Here is a 25616-nt window from a genome sequence, read left to right on the forward strand (position 1 = left end):
GCACGAGTTGCATACAAAATGTATCTCAACAAACCATCAACTCCCAAATATAAACTATTTTAAATTATTTCTGTATGATTCTGCAACCATTAAAACTTTCCCTCCCTTGTCCTGCAGGGCTCAAAGCGTCTGCTGAGATCAAATGAGTATGTCCTCCCTCCAAGCGGACTGATGGAGACAGATTTGGAACTCACGTTCTCACTACAGGTAAGCACTCAGACATATACCTTGTCACCTGAAGCTCAATTATTTGTGAATTTCTACTTCTTACTGAATCAACATCGAGGAATTTAGAAGAATATCAAATCGAATCGATTTTAGATCAAACTGCAAATTAAAGAATCAAAATTGAATCAAATTGTGAGGTTCTTGGCATTACCCAGTCCTACTTTGAGTCATTTAGATCCTTTATCTTAACAGTATATTACATGAATACAGGAAAAGTATGTATTTAGAGTTTATAAGGACCATGATATCAATCCATCATTACACCTAAGTGCGAGATGTTGGGGGTTGTGTTTGACAATGGTGTTAAAATGCTTAAAAAAGCAAGATTCTACAGCTCTGATGTTGAACTAGCTTTTAAAACCTGATGTTGCACACTGTTCCTGAGAACATTCTGGACCTAGATGGCAAAAAATGTCCAATTTTAGATCACATAATGGGACTCCATGGGATGATAGAGAGAGAGCAAAAATGAGGCGCAGAGCGGTCAACAGTTCAGCCTCAGTCTCACTTAGTTTATTTATAGTTTATTCAGTGAGGAGCAGAATCTAACACCCAGTGTGTCGGATCAACTCTGGGGTCTGATTACAGAGACAATGACGTGGGTCTTATTTTTACATCATCAGCATACACATCCTTTTTATTATTCAGTAAATATTCAAATTAACTGATGGTTTTGGCCTGACATCCTAGTCTATGATCGTATCTCCAAAAGATAGAAACAGATCATTTCTCATGACAGGTTTCTGTTTAAGACATTTTGTACACCAGTAAAAGTTTTAACTTTTCTTTCTTTTCCTGCATTTGTAGTATCCACATTTCCTCAAGAGGGACGCCAACCGGCTGCAGATCATGCTGCAGAGGAGGAAACGTTACAAGAACCGAACCATCCTGGGCTACAAAACGTTAGCTGTGGGAGTGATCAACATGGCCGAGGTGAGGCTCCTTCATCAGCTCTGTTTCATCCTCGAACGCCGCCTTGTTTGATGCAGAAACATTGTGTAGCTGTCGCTCTGAGCTTGTGGTTGTGTGGTGCTCCTGACAGTGACTGACACGGCTATTAGCATCCATGTCCTGCGTTACACATGGCTTCAGATGACTCAGGCTCATCACACATACTGCTGAGAGAGATTATGGGCCATCTGGAGCTGGCTGCATATGCACGTCTCTGCAAACATTCAGCCGGGCTGTGCAGAAATAATGGACAGGAAGTGAAGTAATGGCTCTGTCTTCATGTCAAGATGTACCATTAAGGGTTTTTATTTTAAATACAGGACGTTTATCTGGACGTTAAGTGGAGGCATGGCTGTTATTTCATAGTGTACGCTTGTTTGACCATCGAGATGCATTTTATCGCAGTGCAGTTACAGATGTCGCTGTCACACAGTCTCTCAGCCTCAATAATTGGAAGACTTAAGCTTCTGACTCTGTATTTTTGTAGCAATAATGCAAAACCTAGAGGTCAGTGCTTAGCCATGCAATCTGGCAATAAAGTATCAGATCCTGAGTTACACAACAGTGATAATAGGGGTGAGAATGAAAGGGTCTATCATAGCAGGTGGAGTCTGAGTGTTATAAAACTAACATTGGTGTTGTAGCAGTGATAATGATGGGAGGCTGGTATTAATAGTTGTAGCAGCTGGAGTCTGGCAGATCCACCACAATAGGGCACCTACATGATGTCCAAGTAGGTATATCGATTAAGTCAGCATCCCAGAAAGCGTCACGTCCGATTACACGCTGTAGGGGAAAACAAACCTCAGAGGAGCAGCAGGTGAAAACTGTACCAAAAAGATAACTTCTTCAACTGTTGTTCTTGTCTTTTTCTTTTTCGTTTTGCTTTTTCTTCTGTGCCTTGCAAGTATTCGTTAAAAAAGTCCATTGCCAAGTCCTTTTTGAAATATTTCCGCAGTGAAGCGGTCATATGTCCTACACCATGAATAAACAAAAACAAAATCTTAGATTTGGGCTTCATTTGCTAAAAAGGCAAAGATCAGAGTGGAGGAAAGATGTGTCTGTATGACATCTGAGAGGTGGACGAGTTTGATGGCCTGCAGGATCCAAAATGTATAGGTTTGTAAGTCAGCACCTAAGTAACTTCAAGTTATGTTCACCCCAACCAAACAGTGTGTGATTTCTTTACAGGAGCAAAATCAAACATTAGAATGAAAGAAGAATATTCAGTAGGAATGCACAATATTATTGGCACGTTATCAGTACTGGATGATATTGATTTTAAAACAAAATATTGGCTATCGACCAACACACCAAAGTCCTCTGATATGATAAACCGCTAAAATAATGGGCTGAAGCTGCATCCATTTTTTGCAATTTTTGTGTTTTTTTTGCACAGTTCATATTGAGTAGTCCCGTATTTGTCGTATTACCATATGTACCATTTTATTCAATTTGGGTTTAACTGCTGTACAGTTGCACTTCTCACGTTTTTCCTGTAAACAGAGGTTATGTTTGCTGACTGTCAATTATGAAATTGGCTGAATTTGCCCTGGTTGTGGGTATTGTTATGATTTTTTCAGGAAGAGCATCATCCAGCTTTCAAGTATGATTTATCTTTCGGAAATTTTTTTTTGAAAGCAGTTATCATAAAAGGATATACAGTTTCCAGTATATATTTTCTTATTTCGCACAAGAAATGAATTACACATAGCAAATGTGATAAGAGTTTGCACCATAACACAGTATGCTAGAAGAGAGTTGATAATCTATGCAATTATATGCATAGGAAAAATATTGGTATTGGTATCAGTATTATCGGCTAAATGAGTCATTAATTACCGGAATATCTGATATCGGCAAAAAAACAAACAATATCTTGCATCCTAATATGCAATGCTGTTGGAGACTGCTCTGTGTGTGTAAAACACTGCGTGGCAAAACCTATAGTCAATAATATTAACTTTAGGTGCATGAAATCTATTAAAACCTTTCCATCTATTTAGTTTTAATGACATTATTTTGAGTCTAATTCACTGCATCTACGGCAAATGTTAATCTTTATTTTGACTGATTAAGAAAGAAAGGATTGTTTACCCCCATGAGATTCACTCAACTATGACCCAGCTATTGCTTTATCAAAAAGGAAATTCTGAAGCCTACTTTTAAAAGTAGAGAGGGGATGTCTGGCTCTTGGGCCTTGACTGGTAGATGATTCCAAAGGAGAGGATCCTGATAACTCAAGGCTCCACCTCCCAGACTAACTTTAGAGGCTCAGTGTTTTCGAGGGGTAATAGGGCACTAGGAAGGCCTTTAGTTTCCTTGCTCACTGTGTTCTTCTGCTTCACTAACACACACCTCCCTCCCTAATTCTTCTGCACTCCTGATGCTGAGCCCTGGTGTAAAATGTTGTCCCAGAAAATAGCCCAAGAAAAGGAAACAACTCTCTAAATAACCACCAAGTTTCCTCTTTCTCTCTGTAACCTCATTTGTTGGTAAAAATAAACCCTTGTGCTCTCTGATTTATCCTCCTGTCTTCACCCTGAACTAGATTTTCTTTTTTTCAGAGATTAATTTCTTGCATTCACTATTTTATGATTTTCATACTTTTCTAAAATAAATAGAATAAAGAAATGCTGCATGAGAAGAAGTACAGATGTCACAGGGTTGGAAATGTATCCAAACTTTCACTTTTAAAGGCTGCAATATTTTAAATTTGACTCAACCTTACAAAATGAGTAACCTCTCTGCATCTGATGTCTATCTAAACTTAGAGTAAAAATTTCAGCAGGAGCATCCCAGCTGTAATCAACTGACGACCGGTGCTTGATTACATTCGAAAACAGCGCTCGTGCTGTGCCGTTTCCTTGCACTCTACAGTGAAAATACCCTAAGACCCCCTGACTAAAACCCAATCGTCCATTATTGGATCCTGTTGGGCAATTATGTTGTCATCGGTAACTTGGTAAACTCTCTGGTGCCCTCATTCTGAATCTGTCAGTGGGAGGAAGTCACTTATTGGACTTTGCATGCAGCGTTCAAGTGCACCCCTGCCGGTGTTTGTACAAAATGAGCCTCCTCCCTCTGCATCCATTCATCAAGTGAGGTATTAGCAGCCACCCCCTCCCCCAGAAAGATGTGAGAATAAACTCATCCTCCTCATCTGATCAAACCGTTTTATTCACACTGTGTTACTCTGTCTGACTGGATGATAGCAGCAAATTGGCTGTGCTCATTTAGACGCTCCAAATGAGAACGCTGCATTGTGCTGATGAAGATGTTTCACAGATAGCCGAGCTGTCAGTCTGTAATCTGCCTGTAAATCTGACTGAGTGTAATTCAGAGCTGCAGACGTGTCTCAGTCACTGTTGGATCAGTTCTGACTCAGTAAATGGAGAGATATGATGCTTCCATCCTGCTGTCTCCTGAATGTTATCTGTTCTCGCTGCTCGAACAGGATTTCACAGATTTATAGATAAATACAAAGTTTCAGACAACACAACATCTCATTTAAAGGGGCTGTGAGGAGTTTCTAAGAGGTGTTGAAAAAGTCTCTCTTCTTGATTAAATGCCTGATCATAATCCACACTTTGAGATGAGAGTATCATCACAAGTATAGGTTATTCGTAAATGCTACATCTTAGCTTCCAAATCAGGTCAACACCACACTGCAGACTAAGTTTAGCAATAAAAAAGAAAGAGCTGTGTTTTTCTCTGCTGAAAAAGATTTCTATGACTAATTTTGTAGTGATTGTGGACACAGGAGTCTTACTGTCAGACAGAAAAAGGACAGAAACAGGACAGTGATAGAGCACAGGGCAAAGGCTAAAACATGAGTTAGTGGCTAAAACGCAGATAATGTGTGTTGCACTTTAGTAAATGTATTCTATAAAAAACACAACATTTCTCTTCAGGTAATGTATGAAACACAGGGGAATAGCAGGGATGAATTATTAGATGTCTTGTTTTGCTCTTTCTCTGTATGAATTAACTCTGTTAAATTCGATGACCGGCCTCCATGTTTATCTTCCTGTGTTCAGGTGATGCAACACCCGACAGACGGAGGACAGATCCTGGGTCTCCATAGCAACGTGAAGGAGGCACCGGTGCGTGTGGCAGAGATCAGCGTGTACTCTCTCTCCAGCCAGCCCATTGACCACGAGGACGGCAGCGGGCAGGCCGGACGCAAGACCAAAACCTCAGGTGGGAACAGCCAGTCTTTGGGGTTGTTAAAACATACCTAACCCCCCTCTGATTGATCCGGTGTGCTATTTCAGCCTGCAGCATGCCCAGACCTGCTCCTCCTTTCCCTCCACAAAACTCTGATTACAGAGGACAGAATGAACTCTGTTGATCCCAAAATATTCTCTATATTCAGATTTGAAATTAAAATGTAGAGTCTGCAGGCAGGGGTGTGGTTTTTGGTGGAAGTAGTGTCAACCAATCAGGTGTTCACAAGGACAACAGGCTGTATGGAGAGCAACAGCAGGATAACACAGTCCATCTCAAAACATCTCTGCTTCTCTTATAATCCCACCCTCACTCCCAAAGGCATATATCATCATCAGATGATCTCTTGGATGAATCTCAGCGCGACCTGAGGCTTCAGAAATGTTCGTCCCCTCAGCTATGGCTGTAATGTTGATGTGAGAGTCGAACAGGGTTAGGATCTGTTACTTTACACCGCTCTAATTCTGGACGGGGGAGGGATCGTGGGCCTCCATCCTGCTCTGGATGTTATTAAGAACTGGGCTCAAACATAACAGATGAGCTCACGGCCGGGGTATTAAAGCAGTGTCACTCCCAGGGAAGAAAAGATATTTATGTTCCTTCTTTCTGCGCTGAACTCCTATAACGACTGTCCCAACAAAGAACACAGGACAGGATGTTCCTCAGGAAGTCTGATCTCCAGTCCATCACCTTATCTGTCCTCTGTCAAACAGGCCGCAGGAACGTGGATGATGTGCAGTTAAAAGAAAAGGAACATTTGAGCCGTGAAATTGTCATTAAAACTATCAGAATATGAGCCGTTACAAAAAAACAAGCTCTACAGCCTCATTTGCATACAGTAAGAGTTTCATTACATCTCGGCGAGCACATTCAGCGTTTAATTATGTGAGCTGAAAATGTTTTTCCATTACCGTATATTTTATTCATTACTCTCCTCAGGAAGACAGAACAAGTCATTACTTCAGAGTGTGAAATACGACAGCGAGTCTATCAGCACAAGATGGAAGATGTGTCCTTTGACCTCAACCTGATGTTTGAGACAAGTAAACAATGAAATGAAACTTTTATATTTATCACATTTCCCTCTGAGGTGGGTGTAGGAGTGTTTAATGAAGCAGCAGAGTTTTTACGAAGTGAGGCAGGATTTACTTTGCTCAGATTAAAACGCTTCCTTTGAGGATTTTCTATTCCAAAGAACATTTCAGCAGTGACCTTGGAGGGCTGCTCGCCTCTTTTAATGGCTTTTTATTTCCTCTCTACAACTTTGGCTGAAAAGTACTGTCAAATATTCAGAAATACTACGCCTTTGGGGAAGTCTGTGGGCTTCAGCATCCTTTCATGGACAGGAATGGACGGTGTCTTCATCCAAAAGAGAATACAGATGAATGTGACTGTAGGCAGGGGGGTAATATTGAGAGTTACCGCTGAAATAAGGAAGTTCCTCTTTGTTCCTCTCAGTCTGAGAAGAGTTATTCATGTAAGACCTGCACTGCTGAGTCTGTTCAGATGTTTTGCTGCTTTATGTTACTCAGAACATGAGTTACTAAACTTTAATGACTGTCTGACTGTTGTTGCCCTCAGATCGCTCCCCAGACATGGACAACTACTCTGAGGAAGACGACGACAGCTACTCATCGGAACAGGAAGCCAGCGATGACGCAGTCCACGGACAGGTCAGCAATAGAAAAATGAGAAGGAGCGGAAAAATCTGAATTCCTTGCGTTCAGGAATTTAGAAGCTATCTTTAGCAGAAACAATCAGTCATTACTTTTATTTAAAGTTCAGGTTATGATAAAAAAAAAATCTCAGGAGCAGGTCTACACCATGCTCTCACCTTAAGTTAACCCTGAGGAAGGACTTCCATAGAGCTGGCAGAAACCTTTGGTACAAAAAGAGCTGGCCGGGCTGATTAAGTGTAATATGGGATTGAATAATAAAAGCTAATATGAGGTAAAGAAAAAGCAGCAGTGGTAGGGTGACATAGAGAGACAGTGAAGAGAGAAAACACTGCAAATGAAAACAAAGCAGTGAAACGAATGAAAAAAATTGTTTGATAATTTTTGTCATCCTTCCCACCATTTATCTCTAACACCTGCAGCTTTAACACAACCACTTTTCAGCAGGGCAGTCTCATTCAGAGTTAGGCAAATACCAATACTTTGTCAGATCCTTTTGTTTTTTCACAAGTCTTTTTTTGTACTTGCCAATTGTTTACACAATGCTCTACACAAAAAATATCTGACACCCATAAAATGTCAAAAACAACAAGAAAAGGGAAACTACAGACTCAGAGCAGAATCTCTGCAACTTGAAATACCAAAATACATTTTCTAGATGAGAAATGATCAGTTAGGCGCAATATTTTGTTTTAGTTCAGTATCCTTCTTGAGGGAAATTATGTCTTTCATGCATTCTGTTACATGTCACTACAGTTGTGTATTCAATGACTTCTTCTGTACCAGTAATAAGAGCAGGATGCTGTTATAAAACAAGAAAACTGGTCGGGTTTGGTGTTGGAGAGTTTTTGTTGCTGCAATGTCAGTAGAGGTATTTATGTTGCTTAAAACTGACTGCAATCATATATTAGGCTAAAATTCTGGTATTGTGACGATTCTGGGTGTTGGTGTAAAGATGTACATTTTGTTAATTGATTTATTTTTCCAAAAATATGTTGCCTAGGGTTTGAAAAGCTATAAAAAAAGTTGTTAGAGTATTGCATTTCTGAAATTAAGCTGACAAATCGTACAATTTACAGGTGAAAGCACTCTGTGATCTTCTACTCATCCTCTCTCTCACAGGATCTTTACGATGAAGACGACGAGGTGAGGAAGCCAAAGAAACCTCGGAGGAAAATGATCCGAACCACCTCCATGACCAGGGTGAGTTTCCTCCCTTCAATCATTGACACAGAGAAGAACCAAGACGTGTGTTTGCTGAGGTTGGAGCTCCTAAAGCAGAGCACACAGTGTTGTTTGAGCTATTAGTGCGATGTGGTTGAGCATGTAAATGAACATGGTGGGTTCACTGGACTGTCTCTAATGGTCTGTACATGGAGCGGCTGTGAATGAGTAATCCAGCGGACGGTGATAAGCTCAAGCCCAGCTGTCATGAATATTTAATAACTACACTCATTTCGACTTAAGGCCGCTCTTTTTCTCATTATTGTGATTTTTATTATAGAATTTTTTTTAGAATCACAGAATTACACAATTACACTGTCTGAGTAACTGTCAGTGTTACATCCTGTCAGCTTTTTATAGACGAATGAAACTAAACGGAAAATGAACATGAGCTGGTTTTTCATCAATAAAAAGCGAGAAATTTCAACAAAAGCCTTTTTGCGTTTTGCATTGTGCTGGTCTTTATTCTCTCCCTTTGGTGCCCCTGTAGTATCTTTACATGTTTTCAAACCCAAAATCCCTTTTTTCTCTCTCTAGTCTTTTAGAAAACCCTTAAGTACTCTTTGTTTACCCTTAAGGTTTGAAAATCTGCACACGTTAAGTTTGAACATCCATCCATGTTGCAGAGTGCCCCTTCCTTACCCCATCTTTATTCTTTCTGTAAATACATTATCCAACTTATTACATGTCCAGATAGGCATTAACCTTTTTACCACAGTGTCAACAGGCAGCTTTGATCTTTCAGAAGCTTTCCATTCCTTTATGCTCCATTCAATTATCCCTTGATCCGAGTGTCATTGATGTTGTTTATTTAAGCACTGTGGGGTTTTGACCACTCAGAATCAAAAATCAAATAAACATATAGAGTAGGTAAACGAATTGGATTGAATAAGGGTAGAACATTTGTTGTAATTTTTGGCACACACTCCTTATAATTCATCTTTTGACGGATGGGTGTGGTAGGGAAATGTTTAACTTCAACTTTCTCTTTATTTTGTTTATCTCTGTTTGAAGTTAGTTTTTCTTGTCTTCTTGGAAGGTTTTATCATTTTCTTCTTTCCCTGTTTCCTGTTACAGCAACCGAACTTCAAGCAGAAGTTTGTGGCCTTGCTGAAGAGGTTCAAGGTGACAGATGAGGTGAGTCTGAGTACTTATATTTGTTCTGACTGATGGAAGACATACACTTTAACCGATATAATGGCCTTAATACAAGAAACTTGTTAAGTACATTTTTCGGACCCTACTGGTAGATCTTTTTTCTCTTTAACAAACAATTTAGACGTCTTTTTTTGTCTCCAAATATCATGATATAAGACATTTTTTCTGGACCTGTCAGGTGAATGTGGCTCATACTAAGTCTAATAAGACAATTTGTACTACAAATAAGACATGAACACTTGCTTAAATTTCCATTTTGGCAGTTTCCTATTCTCAGTGAAACTGTGTTTCTGTTCTGCACAGATTAAAGAAACAATTTGGTGCATGTTGTCACTTGCTCTCTTATTTACTATTACAGTGAAATTGAGACTCACTGGATACAGACTGACACATGTCAGCGGTTATTTACAGATGTGTCTGGAGGGATAAACTGGAAACACTGGACTATAAACAGTTCAGAAAATAAAGTCTTGGCTCAAAGATGTTTAACACAACCTGATAGCTAAAATTTCATACATTATATATTCACTGTTACTCTCCTATACCTAACTCGAAAGATTTCTGCACAGTCTTTTCTATAGAAATAAGACAAACTCAGAGCACATACCTGGAAATACACCCAAATATGACTATCTGAAAAGTGATCTCATATATCTCTGCTGTTGGAAGACCGCCTTCACGGAAACAGGTTCAAGCCTCACAATGTCACTCATGGGTGTGTGACTCATACATTTCCATATGCAGAATCCATTATGCACTTATTTCTCCCTTTAATCTAATGATAAACGCCAGCTTACATGCTCACCCTGTTTGCATGATTTTTCCTCACATCTGTCTAAATGATTGCTTTTCTAGATCCTGCAAAACAGCTCGTAATCAGGTCATCAGCCGGAAGTGGACAGGCCTTACAGAGGATTTCCATTAGCAGATAATCTGTCGGGCCTGTGTGATGATGATTATTAACACTCCACTGTGAAATATATAGGAGTGAATGATATATATCATCCCCCCCTCTTCTTCTGTCTGTTAAAAAAGCACAAACATAGCATGAGGGAGAGATTAAAGAGATGGAATTCTACTCTAATGAGGATTTGTTTCATGTTTTTCAATTTTAAATTGTAAAAGTGAAGGAAAAAGAGTCAAGGGAAATTGATTATAGATGCAAAGCTCGTAGGGCACCTGATCTTTGTTTTTCTGGACACTCAGGTGAACCTTCATCACATCCCCTGTCTCTAATCCTTCCTTCTTGGTGGCCAGGCAGTGAGCAGGGCCACACTCTATAAATACAGATCCATGAGGAGGAGGAGGAGGAAGAAGAAGAGGAGGAGTGGGGACAGACTGTGTTTATCTGCTCCCTGCCAGCTTCTGCACTTATGGAGTGGCATTAATCACCTGATTAGTCCACAGGCTGCCTGTGTGCAGCTTCTATGATATACGTCCCTGCTGTGCAGCCGGCACATCAAGGCTGGGGACCTCAGCTCTCCTCCAGCACTCTCTTACCTCCTAATTGGCCTGCTCAGAGATGTATTTATAGATATATTTATAGCTCAGACCTCCTCATTTTATAGCCTTCAGTGTTCTCGCTCCATTAGCCCAGCTCTGAAAGTGATTAGCTAATGCACAGCAACCTTCACCCTCCATTCTTACTTAATCCATGAGCATAATCACAAATCCCTGATTATGGAGCTCTGAAGTGTCAATGATGTGTTGATCCTGCACCACAGGTCCTGGACTCTGACCCTGTGGACCAGACGCAGGAAGTGGAAGAGGATCTGGACTTGCTGTATGACAGTTTGGAGGTCTACAACCAGAGCGACAGCGGGCCAGAGATGGAGGACAACGAGAGCGTTTTGAGCACGCCCAAACCCAAACTGAAGTACGTTCGTGATCCAGATCTGTCCTCTCTGAGACTCCTTTTCTTTATTTGACTTTCAACCTCATCACAAACTGAGTATTGGATACTTTGCTTTAGGATCAGAGAAAACACACAGACCTTACTTCTCACTGCTAAACTTTGTCGGCTGGTGCAGTGTCACAAAAAGAACTCACAGTCTACATGCTATAAAAGTGTCTGTTCCCTGGACAACCCAGAACAGGAAAACTGAGAAATATAATTTAGAAATAACACATATTGGCGCTGAAAATTGTGTATTAAGATCAGGAAAACATCCAAATGTGAGACTTTTTCAAGATCACTTAGAAAGTCCTCACAGGGACTTGAAATATGAGCGATGAGGCAGTCGGTTTCAGAGCTAACTGCTGAGCACAATGTAAACAGCATCAACAACAGAGAAAAATAAAAGTTTGTGATTCCAGGGAAAAACAGTCCACAGCTCTCTGCAGATGCACCTCCAGAAAAAAATCTGAAAAGTTTAGTAAAAAATCAGAGGAAATGAGCAACTTTAACAGGCTGGCAACAAGCCGGCGCTTTGCACAATGTATATATCAGCGATAGCAATATGACCAAAAGTGACGCATATAACAGTTTATTTTTTACAATGGCAGCATAAAAAGAAGGATAACACTTATATTTTTCTCATTTATTTTGTTTTTATTTTCATTTTATAAATATTATTTGCTTTTTCATTTATTCTGCTGCTGTACCTGTCACATTCTTTTTTCAACAGGGTTCAGTAAAACTTCTTTATTTGATCCAATCTGCTGTTTTTGTATCATGCTACTGTAAACCATGGCTTTGAAATATGTTTTCCTGACAGGTAGTAAAGACATTCCTCTCTATTTTTTTTTTTATTGCATTTGGCCTATTTTTTTTATGAACTTTTTTCTTGGTATTGTTCTGCTTTAGCAATTGGTGCCTGTTTTCTGTTTTACAGGCCCTTCTTTGAGGGGATGTCTCACTCCAGCTCACAGACAGAAATTGGAAGCATACACAGCCAGAAAAGCGCGCAGAGAGAGCTGTCATGTCCTGTAAGTTGATCCCCAGGCGCTGGTCCCCGTCTGCTGCCTCTCAGCCCCTCTGTTTACCCGCTAACTCCTTCCTGGCAGCTGCTGGAGAGCGTCTTTTTGTAAACACTCTTATGTAAAGGAATCGCCCCTGGGCACTGTTTAAATGTCTGGCAGTCCTCTCTGCTTTTTGTGGTCCAGGGATCCCCGAGGACCACGACACAACAGGCGAGAAATCCTGAGCATGTGTGCAATGCAGAGTACCAGCTCCCCCCTCCCCCTGCAGGACAAAACCAGAGCCTGCAGGCCTCACCCCTTTCACCCCTCTCACCCTTGAACCTCTTTTAGTATTTATAGAGACCCACACAGAGCGACCCTTGCACCACCATCCACACTGACACACAGATATGCTCACAGAGAAGATTGGATGGAGCAACTCCTGATCTTGCTGTCAGAGATTTATGACCCACAGGAAACAACAAGAGCAGAGAGAGAGAGCTGTTTATAAATATCTGAGAATCCATTTTAGTCTTTAATAAAACGGCTCGGAGCTGCTTTAGCCTTCATGCTGCTCAATAACTGTCTGCAGTCTTACTTCATAAACACGTCCTGCAGGCAGCGTTAGGAGTCTCTGATCTAATATTACAGTGAAACAGAGAAGGTGTTACGAGATGCACTTTTAGTCAAGGAATGATGAGTGAGGCCACTTTTATTCAGCTGTTTGTCTTATGAGGGGGCTGCAGTAAAACTTAAAGAGGCTTTCAGAGGAACTTCTGGTTCTTATGAGGACATGAGACTCTGAAATCAGCTGAGAGATTCGCTGCTTTACGGTCACCAGAGAGTTTGTTTTTTTTACCTTTGTGTCCAATTTATTTCCTGTTGGTAGTCCTACGTCTACTCTGATTTTTTTGTCAGAATAATCTTAACAGTGCTATCCCAACAGAATTAGTTCATGTGGTTTTCTCCTGAACTACCGCCACAAAAAGAAAACCCAAGAAAGTTAAAAAAAAATCAAAACAAAAAAAACAGGAACTAGGTCCTGAGAAAGTGGTTACCAAGAGTGGAAAAAATAAACCAGGACTGGGATATAGTTTGATTTTCTGTTGTCCTCCTAAAAACCCAATAGAAACAAAGAATTTAAATGATAGAGATCAGAATAAAACAGAATGTAAATAAAGTCAAATGCAATACAATAGAATTGAATTGTATTAAATGGATTTGTATGGAATAGGATGAATTAGATTCAAATTAAAAGGAAGCAGAAGCAAAATGGAATCAAGTTAAGTAATTTGATATAAAGTAGAATGGAAAGGCTAAAAGTAGCATGGCACTGTGTGAAGTAGAATGTAATAAAAAGAAAAAAATAGAACAGAATCAAATAAAGTTGAATAGACTTAAATAAAAGGACTCATGTAGAGTAAAATATGATTAAGTAGATTGTTAAAGAGTTGAATAAGGCACATTGTTATGGCAACTTAATGAGAATGGAATGGAAGACAGGAAAAGGTAATGAGTTACAATGGAAGTTAAATAAAGTTGACTTGGATACAGTAGAATAAATAAATGCCCAAATTAATGGAATAAAGTAGATTAGAGTGTAAAGGAATGGAGCAGAATACAATCAATTAAAGTAGAATAATATAAAATAGAACCAGTAGAATACAATTGATTAGAATGCCATGGAAAGGATTAAGTAGAATCATCAAATAAAAAGGAATGAAAATGTAATCTGTAATCCTGGAACACATCAACAGACTACACTTAATCCTTCCACCTCTCCAAACTCCAGTTCCTTCTCTACATTGTGAGCTTATGTCTGACTGTAAACAACAACAATCAAACTAAACAGGAAGTGATGGCTCAGAGATCATTAAGCTTTAATCTGAAGAGCAGCTGCTGACACTGACAAATGGCACTGAGTCCCAGAGGCCATGTCCTCGTCACATGTTCGCCTGTCAATACTGAGATTTCTGGACAAGTTGTTTCTGTAATTAACGAATTGTAACGTTTGTTTGTGTTCCTGCAGAGCTCAGACTTCCTGACGGTGGACAGATGTAAAGTACAAGGAGCCCGGTATCAGGATGACACCAACCTGGATGCCACTGTTGGGGTATGTTTCCCAAATACTTGACATTTCTCCTAAACTTATGGCCACATGAGATTCCCTCTCTGAATTTCCTTCTCTCGCTCCGCTTGAGCGCCTTCCTCTCGTGGGTCTGAGTTGTTTTTCAAGAAAAGGCGAAAAGGAAGAGAGTGTGTGAGAGTGTATGTTTGTGAGAGCAGACACAGCTCAGTCATCCATTATAGATCAGGCCGGCAGATAAGGCCCCGTGCTGTTTAAAGTGAGACTGATGAAGGCTGAAGAGCAGAGTGTTTGTGTTTGTTGTTGTTGTCTCTGAGCTGCTGCGGTCGGTCACTTGCTCTAACCTTGTTGGTCTGACCCTGACTTCCCCTCTGAGCGACAGGCAGCTGGCTCTGCACCGCTCCACCAACCCACATCAAATGAGAGTCTAAGCTGCAGGAACAGTGTTTCCCCTGACTCCCACTCTAAGACCACCACTTTATATCTCCTCTGCCGTTGTCATACCAAACCTTGTTCAGCATCTCTCTGCATTCATCCTGCTCCTTAAACTCCTCCCAATCACACAAATCAAGCACAGCTCGGTGACATGTGTTACTGTTGCCTCGTGTGTCCGCTTATCTCTGCTCCCCCCCTCTTGGTCCAGGAGCCGGAGACTGACGACAGTGGGCCGGGGCCGGGGGAGGTGAGCAGCTGGGATGTCAGCACCGAGAGGATGACCAGCACAGTTGGCAAGCTCTGCAAGACCGAGTCCCAGAACCACATGTCTCCCAGGTATACTGCTGATCTCTACATCTGGAAACATGCACACAACCCTGTTATATCATCCTTTATATACACTGGGGCTGCAGGATGTTACAAAACTGACCTCATTTATGAGATTTATACTTATAAATAAAAGCATACTGGACATTTCACCATGTTAACCCTGTTTCTCATTAAACTATCTGTATTTTATCATATGAAATATTGAAATAGTTCATATGAAACTGAAATATCTTGTTTTTTTCACTGTGTTCACTGAGACTCAGTTTCACTTAAATAGTAAATAAGACAATGGGAGCTGTTTCAAACTGTTTCTATGATTAGTTATACAAAGACACAGACCTCTGCACATGAGGCACCTTCTCGACTGACTGAGCTCAACCTTCCCCCCAAGTAGGTCTTAGTTTCACTGTAAATGCTGCACTGCAAAAACTGAATCTAACTAACTGTGTGTGTCTCATTTTTTGTACAAATTGTCGTATTGGATATGAGCCACATTCACCCGACAAGTTCCGGAAATGTCTGATTTCAAGAAATTAAAAGACTGAAATAACGCCTGAATTGTTTGTAAAGAATGAAAAAATCTGACAATATGACAATATGTAAGAAAAATATGCTTGACAAGTTTCTTGAAATAATTTCTGTCATAGTTTTTTTCCAGTCAGTTTTTGTTTTTCCTGCTAAGAGTAACATCTTAATACAAAAAACTTAGTACATTTAGTTTAATATCATAAATAAATCAGGCATCAGTGTTGTCTTTCATTACCCTAAAATCAGACATTTTTCTGGGCTAGTAAGGTGAATGTGGCTCAAATTAAGCCTAATGAGATTATTTTTATAAAACTAAATCTTTATTTTGCTGTACAGGCGCTGGCCCCTCAGTTAAAGTTATACAGATTTTAATTTGCCGTCTTGTCCAGGTCACTCTCATAAAAGAGATTTAAATCTCAGTGACACTTCTACCTGGTTAATTGAAGGATTACATAACAGACTGATCTGGAGCAACATTTTTCAAAAGAATGCTTAAGAGAACTTGGTGAAAGTGGAGATATCTAAATGGCGTTAATAAAACCCTGGATACTGAGAAGGACTTTATTGAAGTTTCTTTTTGCTTTTAAAAGTTTAATAGCCATTTTTGGCGGTGTCTGATTGTTTTGTCTCTTTGGTTATAACAGATTGTGCTCACCTCTCGATTTTAACAGACTCCCATTGAATCTGAGATAAATTAAGGAAAAGAAATGAAGGTCAGAATTCTGTTTTCATCTCAGAATCAACCCAGGAAATAGTTTATTTCAAAGTGTTGAAGGACCAAAATGACTCTTGAATTGCTTATAAAGAGTACATTTCTTGAAAGAAGCATGTCTTAATAAAAAAATGAAAACTTTTTACTCTCCCCATTGGAAAGTAAAACAGAACTTGCTTGACTTCAGTGTTTGCAGTGTACAGGCTCTGCCCCCTCAGATAAAGGTTCTGCCGCCTCAGAGACTTGCAAGGGGAAATTTGGGGGATTACCTCATGCTTTACAAAGAATAATATCCAACGCTCTTTGTTTCTAAAGTCTATTTTCTAGCGCAAGTATCATACACTTCTCAGACATTTTAACGACTTGAAAATTTGCAGCATGTCACCCCCTCTCTCCAAATTTTCCATCCTTTCCTCTGCTGACCCACTAATAGAGACATAAAAGTCCCATAAAGTGTCTCTTAAATAAAGTAACGGGTTGTTTATGAGCAGCCAAAGTCTGCCTGAACACTCACAATCGAGCACCATCTTTGTTGGATGCACCGTGTGTCACGTCTTCTCTGTAAATTTGGCAGCGCTGTAAACCAGCACAGAGACAAGGTGTTGCTGATGAGGTAAAATGATACTCAAAAAGCAGCCGTGCATATCTGAACACCTGCTCTGATGCATACAGGAAGGATTATCCCTGACAGCCAATTGTGTTTGTGGAAGTTAACAGACAGGTGATTCAGACTGTTCTTGCACAGCGAGCACTTCACTATGAGCTTCAGATGCTTTCGGTTAAGGTCTAAAAACATTTAATAACAACCAATCCTTGAGTTTTAACTTATCCTGCAACAAATTCAAGGTTGAATTCACGGTTGTCTGGCACATTTTCTGTCTCAAAGGGCCTCATATTTCATGCATGGTATAAATAAACAGGCTGTTTTTGTGGTTTAATTGCTGAAAATACTGCAAATATATCCTTTTTCAATCAAAGAACCAGTCAAGTGAAGTTTTAATGTGCACAAGTTACAATCATACTTTTAAAACAAGTTTACTTTTCATCCTTTATGTTTACAGAGTACTTATTTTACAATGTTTAAATCCTGGGTTGATTTTTTGTTTCTTCTTTAGTAAAGTGGAGAACAGGCTGCAGAGACGTCCTCGCAGCACCTCCATGAAGGACAGACAGAACTCCAAAGCTCAGAGCGACCGGACCAGCAGCATGGAGAGCGAGTGCTCCCCTGACTCACGGCTCATAGCACAGGTACAAAAATAAAAGGCACAGATGTCCTCTGTGGGTGTGTTTCCAGCTGAGGAGGAAATACACTGATGTAAATCAACCTCTTATTTCTCTGGAAGGTTCCCAGGAAGTCTGTGTACGACCAGCTGAACCAGATCCTCATCTCTGATGAACGGCTCCCAGAGAGCATCATCCTCATCAACACCATGGAGTGGCAGGGACAGGTGTGTGTTTATATGTCTATAAAAAAATAAACTGCAGTTTCCTGAGTGTCCACTAGAGTCTGTTTCCAGCAGTGAGTCAGTCACTTGAAGAATACTACGAAAAATAGACTGTTGTTCCAAACTGCAGATTAAGGGTTAAAAGGGAGGAAGGATTAGGGGTGTGGCCTCATTGACTGATACCATCTCTTTAAGAGCCTTCGATGCACTCAGTAACTCAGGATTCTGGAAGCTTACACTCCAGAGTCTTACCCCACAGATCAAAGATATTTCTAATTGGTTAATGTTAGTTAATGATGCTCTTATAAAAGCATTCACCAATCAGTGATGTCACAGATTGAGTCATTCTGGTGTGACTTTTGAAGAAGTGTCTCATCCTGGGATTATTCCATCACTGTCACCACACAGTTTGAGACTTTGCCCACATTTAGATCAACATCCAGCGTTTTAATTTTGTTCCAGGCTTTAAACATGTTAAATTCTTCTCAATTTTTTAACATGGAGATCTATGGGGACTGACTCACTTTTGGAAAGACCCTCTAGTGGACACTCAAGAGACTGCACCCTTTGGCTCTGATGCACGTCCCTCTTGTTGACCTTTGACTTCATGGTGTCCCCCTCTCTGTCTTCTTCTTGTGCTTCCATGCAGTATGTAGCTGAATTGCTCCATGAGCAGGCCCAGCCCATCGTGTCCACCTGCTCTGCTGCTGATGTTCAGGCTGCCTTCAACACCATCGTCACTCGCATCCAGAGATTGTGAGTCGCATACAAACCTTTGATCCACTCGCTCAGCTGCCGTCTCCACAGGAAGTCGTGTCAGTGGAAGCGATGCTGCCTCAGTCTGCTGTGCTGCTTCTGTTTAACCTGTTTCCCCTCTAATACAGCTGAACTGGAGCTCTTCCTCTCTGCATACACCTGCTCCCTTCCTTACTCTCTGTTTACAGCAGCTGATGTCCTGTTATGTAGAGGCACACACACCTCACTCCTCTCTGTTGTTCAGATGCTAACTCAGGTTTCTGCTGCTTTATCTGGCTGCAGGGTTTTCCTCTAAAAACCTGCCTTTTAACCGGTGCCTCTCTGTCCCTGCATGGTTTGTTGTTACTCTGTAAACAGGGATGTAACGATGCCTCAAAGGGCATAAGTTTGGTTGCCACACAAGCTGTCTTCAGTTTTTAACATTACTTTAAGCTCTAAAGCAGAGCTTCCCAATTATTTTAGTCCACAACCTAGAGACTGTTGATCACAGCTGCATGAAGGAACTGAACACCTTCATATTTCAGATATTGTGTAACAACAAAGAAGGAGAGGAAAATGTGTGTGTATATTTTCTACAACAACTGATAACACTTGAAATTTTAAAGAACTAAATTAGAGCTGGGACTCCAAAAACACTGATCTAAGCATCCCTAAATGCCTTCCAGCATCAAAAACTTTTTATGACTGCAGATTTAATCGATTATAGTGAGTAATATAAACATAAATTGAGGTCAAATTTCATCTAAAACCATGAAAGAAAATCTTTGATCTGTTTTTCTTTGATGAAGAGCCCTGAGGTGATTAAACCAGGGTAACAACTGTATCACTGGAGGCAGGTTCATTTCACAAACACAAAAATATGTGCACACAGGTCATCTCATCAAAAACTTCACATAATTTAAATATTTTTAGTGTTTTTTTGTTAGTTTTTGGAAATGAAAATGGTTGTACTTAAACAGCAGAGGGTTTCCAGTAGCATTATTTTGTTGTTATGAGACCAGGGTCTTGAAACTGTAGAATTATTCAATGTAACTTGAGAGAGAATTGATGCTTCGTGCAGGTTTCCTGTATCAAAATCAAAACATACGACATAATCTGACCTCATATGAAGGAGGAAGGTGTTTGACTCCAGGAAAATCCCTGCTCTGATAAGAATCTCTGACTCACACCTGTCTGTCTGGAGTTTCCTTTAATGACTCGGTCCTTTCTCTCCTTAATTACTTGCAGTTGTAACTGCAACGCACAGACGCCCCCAACCATGAAGGTGGCGGTGGCAGGTGACCAGAGTTACCTTAGTACCGTGCTGAGGTTCTTTGTGGAGCAGCTTGCTAACAAGACGCCCGACTGGCTCAGCTATATCCGCTTCCTGGTGATCCCCATCGGTAAGAGGACTAGAGGAAGTGTAAATGTAGGAATAAGAAGAAGCAGATGATGTGTGTTAACGTGATGTTCCTCCTCAGGTTCTCATCCTCTGGCAAAGTACGTGGCTTCGTTTGACAGCCGCTTCAACAACATCTTCATGGACACGGCGTGGAGGGAGCTGTTCTGCAGGACGGAGCGGCCCGCCTCAGGTACAGTCCTCAGAGCAAGTGTGCGTGTCTAATGTTCAGCCAGCCTGAAAGGGAGAGAAATGGGGTCAGAGTACAGGTCAGAGGCTGATAGATAGAAGAGGAGGGGGATTCATCATCTGAGGCAGACAGCTGCAGCCTGCCGGACAGATCCACATCTGAAGAACCGCTGCAGCTTTAAAACACCACGTCTTCCAGATTTACACAACACTCAAACTTTTATCCTTAGAGAGACTTTTATTCTCTGGGTTCACACTGAATTTACTCTGAGTCAGGATGAGAAACAAACATTAAATCCAAGACATTTCAGGCAGCTCGTCCTTTAATGTCAGTGTCCGGCTAAAATGTCAATCATTTGAAAAATTGGTAAAGGAAGTTAAGCCAAATCTTAAATAAAACAACCGTGAATAGTTGCCTTTAGTAACTAGTCTCTCTAGTCCGTTTATAATTCTGTTTTTTTTAAACCCATCTCACCTTAATTTTTATTTATTGATTTGTCTTGAGATTTTTATAAGATGCAAGGTGCATAATAAATAATAGTAGTAGTAATAGTGTTTTTATAACAACTAAATAGGTACTCCCTTAATTTACAGCTTTAATTTACCATCTTTCTGTATTTAAACTTTTTTAGCTGATTTCTACCTCTGTCTGCTTTCAAACAGCTCTTTAAAAAACTAGCTTTTTAAAACTTTTTATTATAATGTTTGAGTACAGTATCAATTAATTACCGTTAAAACTGGAATATAAGTCCCACTGGTATTAAAGCACAGTCCATTTTGGAGTGGCTTCGTTGAAGGGAAAGGGTCACTTTGTTCAGCAATGTGCAATTTTGTGCAGATGTGTAGCTCATTCATTAACTCTTTTAGCACCAGCCAGCTACACATACAATAGTTTTAAAAGTACTGAAGTACGGACAGACACACCTGTAATCTTTAAAGAAGGGTTATAATGCTTTTTTTTTGTCTTTATTCTAGTGAGGTTTCTTTACATGATTTAAAGCTGAAAAAATGTTTTTGAAAACCCTTTTTTTAGCCCCAGTCTGAAACTACTATGCCAGCTACTATGTCTTTAAGGCTCTCCACTCCCTTTCATTCTGATTGGCCAAAATGCAGCATCTTTCTCTTAAGGAAGTCATTAGGTAGTTGCGCCCTTGTTGGCCTCTATTGTTTTGGTTTGAGATTTAAAACTCACAAGTACAGAGCAGTTTGATATTTAAAATTAGGACGAGTACACTAACAAAGAGCAATATCAACCCAAAAGACTCATACAAGTAAATGTTGATGAAAATCAGTTTGTTTTAGGAGTAGACCTTAATATAAATAAAAATGTTTAGAATTTTCTTACTTATAACTTTGACTCTTTCTTTCCTCCACTCTAACTGCTCCACCTCACAGTTTCTATTTACATCTTTCTTTAACTCTCACTTGGTCTGCCTGAACATGCCTGATAACACTCCCTTCCTTCAAACATACGTCATTTACACCCTAAGAGTAAAAGAGTAACTTTCACACATGTTGAATCATCTCTGGAGGGGTTTGCACATCTTTAATTTGGTGTATGTGAACCTGCACGTAACCCACATGCCGTCTGTCTGACATACAATCCATCTCGTATGTCACATGGCTGACTTCACACGTGTTTTAATGACCTCTCACACTCTGCGGCGCTCCATGGAAGGAGGATGATTAATGCACACTCCTCCAGCGCTCATCTGTATGTGAAAATGAGCTGGTAGCATCTTGTATCTTGTTAGTCAGACATCAAAGTTGAGGGGCATGTTGTTAACCATCCGTTCTCCCTGCAGATAACATCGACGTAGCAGGACGAGTGGTTCAGTACTTAGCTGGTGCCAACGTGTCCCACCAGTTCCCCATTTCAGAAGCCATGCTCACCTACAAACAGAAGAGGTAATGTGACTGAGATCTGTGCAGTTTGTGCACACTCATTCTGCATGTTTGTGCTTTTTTCTGTGCATCTTTTGAAGCATGTTTGAAATGTCTCTCTCTGTCAGGGCTGACAAAAATCTGTTCTTTCATCTTTATAAGAAATTAATCAGAATCAGATATACTGTAGCTTTGAGGTATCACAGATCGATTTGCATGGGGTGAATCTTAAAACGCATGAGCATGCACCTGGATATATAAATCAACACACATATTGTAAATTGGTTTTGCAGAAGAGTCACCTATGAATTTTCTTATATAGTCTTGGGTCCCATTTGCTAACGTCAGACATCAGTAGCTTGTAGGGTTACCCTAGTTTAGCTAGAACTTAACTATCAACAGCTTCCAGCCCTGACTCCCTTTTCCGGGCACTGTAATCTTTACAATCCAGTTAACAACTTGGGAGAAACTTGTATGTATAACAACCTACAAGATTGCTCTTTGTAAATATGTGTACAGTGAGTCTCCGTTTCACTGTAGTAGTAAATAAGAAAGTGGGAGATGACAGAGTACTTTCTATATCGAGTGGGGCAAAGACTCTGCTCTCTGTACAAGTGGTATCTGTTCAACCAACTTAGCTATACCTTCTGTACCAGTAAGTAGGTCTCAGTTTCACTGTAAACAGAACTTCAAAAACAAACAAAATGTGTAAAGTAAGAGTTATCTACTAAAATTAATATGAGCCAGATTCACCTGACAAGTCCAGAAAAACAACTTATTTTAAGATATTAAAAGACAAAAGGGGTCTTTGATTTCTTTTTTTCTTTCACAAAACTTGACAAGCACTTTTTTTAACCCCACTGGCATTTTTGTTACTTTTTACAAACAATTCAAGCTTCATTTTTTGTTGTTTAATATCTTGAAATAAGATATTTTTTCTGGACTTGTCAGATAAATGTGGCTACTTATTAAGTCTGGTAAGACACAAAAAGACATGCACTCTTGATTAGTTTTCAGTTTTTCAGGGTACACCAGGCGTCACAACCACTAAAGCAGAGATGAGAAATCATAAGCAGTCAAACATCTTCCTCAGCTCAAACTCCACCAACAGTAGGCTGCCTTCTCAGTGAGAATGTGGAAGTAGCTTGCTGTAAAGTCACTTAAATCTCTGCCCTTTTTTGCATGAAAAATTACCATAACACTAAAAAATTGTGCTTAGATTTTAGCTTTTAAAGTGTACTAATCACAGTAAAACTGAGATCTACTTGGGGTGAAAGTTTAGCTTATTTGGTAGAGTCTTCAATGGTCAGTTAATGGTCAGGTTATGAGTTTGATACATGTCAGATTTTACTCTTACTTACTATAACAGTGAAACTGAGACTCAAAAGGATAAGACATAAACAACATTTGCTAAGATTTCGGTTTTTGCAGTGTAAATTCCACAGAGGTTTCACTCTTTTTCAGCGACATGAAACTGAAACAAAACAGCTGATTGGTCGAAACCAGAACACACTATCACTCCAAAAACAGAGACAGGAGCCTAACCCCAACAGGTTTTAGATGACTCTGTAGCTCAAGCTCACTTGGACAAGGATTTGGATTTTAAATTTTGTCTGAATCAGTCCCACAGACACAGCTGCTCTCCACAGACTGTTTGTTGCTTTCTGTTTGCATCTGTTTGTTTTGTCTGAGGTGTGCTGAGGTGTCCTGTTGGTCAGAAGGTACTAAATACATCACAGTTTTAACACTGTTGCATTCCTTCTCCCCCCCTTTCCCCCTTTTTGATTTGCATTCAAGGAAAAGGAGTTTGTATTTTGATTTTTACATCAGGTATCTAACTCAACTCTTGGTTTGTTTTGCCCTCCTTTCTTTCTCTCCCTCATTCAGCCTGAGCTCCTTGCTGTGTCACAACATTTCCCTTTTCACGTCCGACTCTCACTGTGACTTCACTCTGTCCTGACTGTCTCTGGTTTGCTGTGATTTTCAGTTCTTGGTCTGTCTTCTGTGTGTTGTTGCTGTGAGTTTTTGCCTAACAACCTTTAATTAACCCAGAAATGTTCACAAAAAAGGAAACATTTGCGGTGTTACACGCTGTGTTGAAAGAAGTGGGGTGAAGCAGTCACTATCAGATTGATTCAGGAAGAGGTTAGTTGGCTTCATAGAGACAGGATTTCACCTGTTACCCATGGATGTTTCTTGAATATGACATTAAAGAATTTTTATTCTATTTTATTGGGGGGGTTTTATCCCTTAAGTTCATTATGAAGTTAATTATTTGATCTTTTCCTCCCTGTTTGGATCATAGTAAGTGAATGGCTGAATTGCATCATGGTGTTTTAAAGGAGTATTTCATGCCAGGTACTTTTCTGGTCCACTTGTTGGCTGTTAGTTTTTTGCTGTGATAAAAATAAAATGTCTGAGCAAGTTAGATTTGACCTTTTAGGACAAAAAGGTTGACAGGTAAGTTATAAATCCCTGTGCAGTGCAACACATGTGGCTCCATAGTAGCACCCTGCAGTGATTCATAAAACTGGTGATATCTGGAACCAAAGTGACGACGCTCACAGCAGTAATGTGGAGCGCCATAGTAGAAGTGTTACAAGAAGAAGTAGTGCTTTTGTTACGTCCTGTCTCGTCCAAAACAGGATACCAGCCATGACAAGCGTTTCCTCATACCAATAATAATAATGAAGGGACTGTGAGGACTTTTTTAGTGATCTTGAAAAAGTCTCCTTTCTAGATATATGCCTGATTGTAATCCACACTTCAAAATGAGATTATCAGCGCCAGTATAGTTTTTTTCCAAATGCTATTTCTTAGCTTCCTGATCGGTTCAGTTATGACAGGCTTGCTTCACGGCACATCAAAGTCTCTATGACAAAACCACAACAGCTGTCAAAGTTTAGTTGTGAGAAGAGAAATCTGTGTTTTTCTGTGCTGAAAAAAAATTCTTGGATTAATTTTGTAGTAATGGTGGACACAGAGCCTTACGTGGGTTTAATGTTGTTGATAATGTCCATTCCAACCCACAGTCAGCAGTTATTCTGCAGTGATCTGTTCAAACTTGAGAGTCTATCAATAAAATGAAGAGTGAGGTTACGTTAGCTCTGCTTGGTAGATGACTGGAGGGACATAACCAGGATTCACTAACATTACACATTACATACATGTCTCGGAGCAATGGGCTGTGAGTAGCTCTAAATAAACGGCTACTAAACTACAGTACAAACTGACAGAGTTTGCTGGTTGTCATGTTTCAAACTGTAGCCCTACTTAACTGTTGATAAATAAACTTACCTTGTGGTGTTGTATTTAGCAAAAAGTTGTCTTGAACAAAGAAACGTAGAGCCAAAAAGATTTGGTCTCCATTTGTTTCCTAAACAAACACACACATTGTTAAAAGTCATGTCTTCACAACAGTGTGCGTGAAACTCCTCGCAAAAAGATGTCACTACAATCTAATTAAAACAGATCCTCCTTACAGCATCTTCAAGTTTCAAGCAAA

General features: G+C 40.0%; 1 protein-coding gene across 2 annotated transcripts in view; it reads left to right on the forward strand.

Annotated features, from left to right (window-relative positions):
• Positions 1 to 25616, forward strand: part of LOC141794955 (phosphofurin acidic cluster sorting protein 2) — a 70804-nt gene that overhangs the window by 38943 nt on the left and 6245 nt on the right. Inside the window, exons 3-19 of one of the 2 annotated variants that reach the window (XM_074675629.1) lie at positions 118 to 207; positions 1036 to 1161; positions 5220 to 5382; positions 6991 to 7082; positions 8208 to 8288; positions 9387 to 9446; positions 11192 to 11343; positions 12302 to 12395; positions 14398 to 14481; positions 15098 to 15225; positions 17575 to 17707; positions 17803 to 17907; positions 18554 to 18660; positions 19888 to 20042; positions 20121 to 20231; positions 22033 to 22135; positions 23909 to 23941. In XM_074675629.1, the coding sequence (XP_074531730.1) occupies positions 118 to 207; positions 1036 to 1161; positions 5220 to 5382; positions 6991 to 7082; positions 8208 to 8288; positions 9387 to 9446; positions 11192 to 11343; positions 12302 to 12395; positions 14398 to 14481; positions 15098 to 15225; positions 17575 to 17707; positions 17803 to 17907; positions 18554 to 18660; positions 19888 to 20042; positions 20121 to 20231; positions 22033 to 22135; positions 23909 to 23941 (1817 nt within the window). The remainder of the gene's footprint in view (positions 1 to 117; positions 208 to 1035; positions 1162 to 5219; positions 5383 to 6990; positions 7083 to 8207; positions 8289 to 9386; positions 9447 to 11191; positions 11344 to 12301; positions 12396 to 14397; positions 14482 to 15097; positions 15226 to 17574; positions 17708 to 17802; positions 17908 to 18553; positions 18661 to 19887; positions 20043 to 20120; positions 20232 to 22032; positions 22136 to 23908; positions 23942 to 25616) is intronic. The other variant, XM_074675630.1, reaches the window with a different exon arrangement.

The sequence above is a fragment of the Halichoeres trimaculatus genome, unplaced genomic scaffold, assembly GCF_033239565.1.
Source record: "Halichoeres trimaculatus isolate MK-OKI-2021-1 unplaced genomic scaffold, fHalTri1.1 fHalTri1_scaffold_8, whole genome shotgun sequence".
Classification (NCBI taxonomy): Eukaryota; Metazoa; Chordata; class Actinopteri; order Labriformes; family Labridae; genus Halichoeres; species Halichoeres trimaculatus.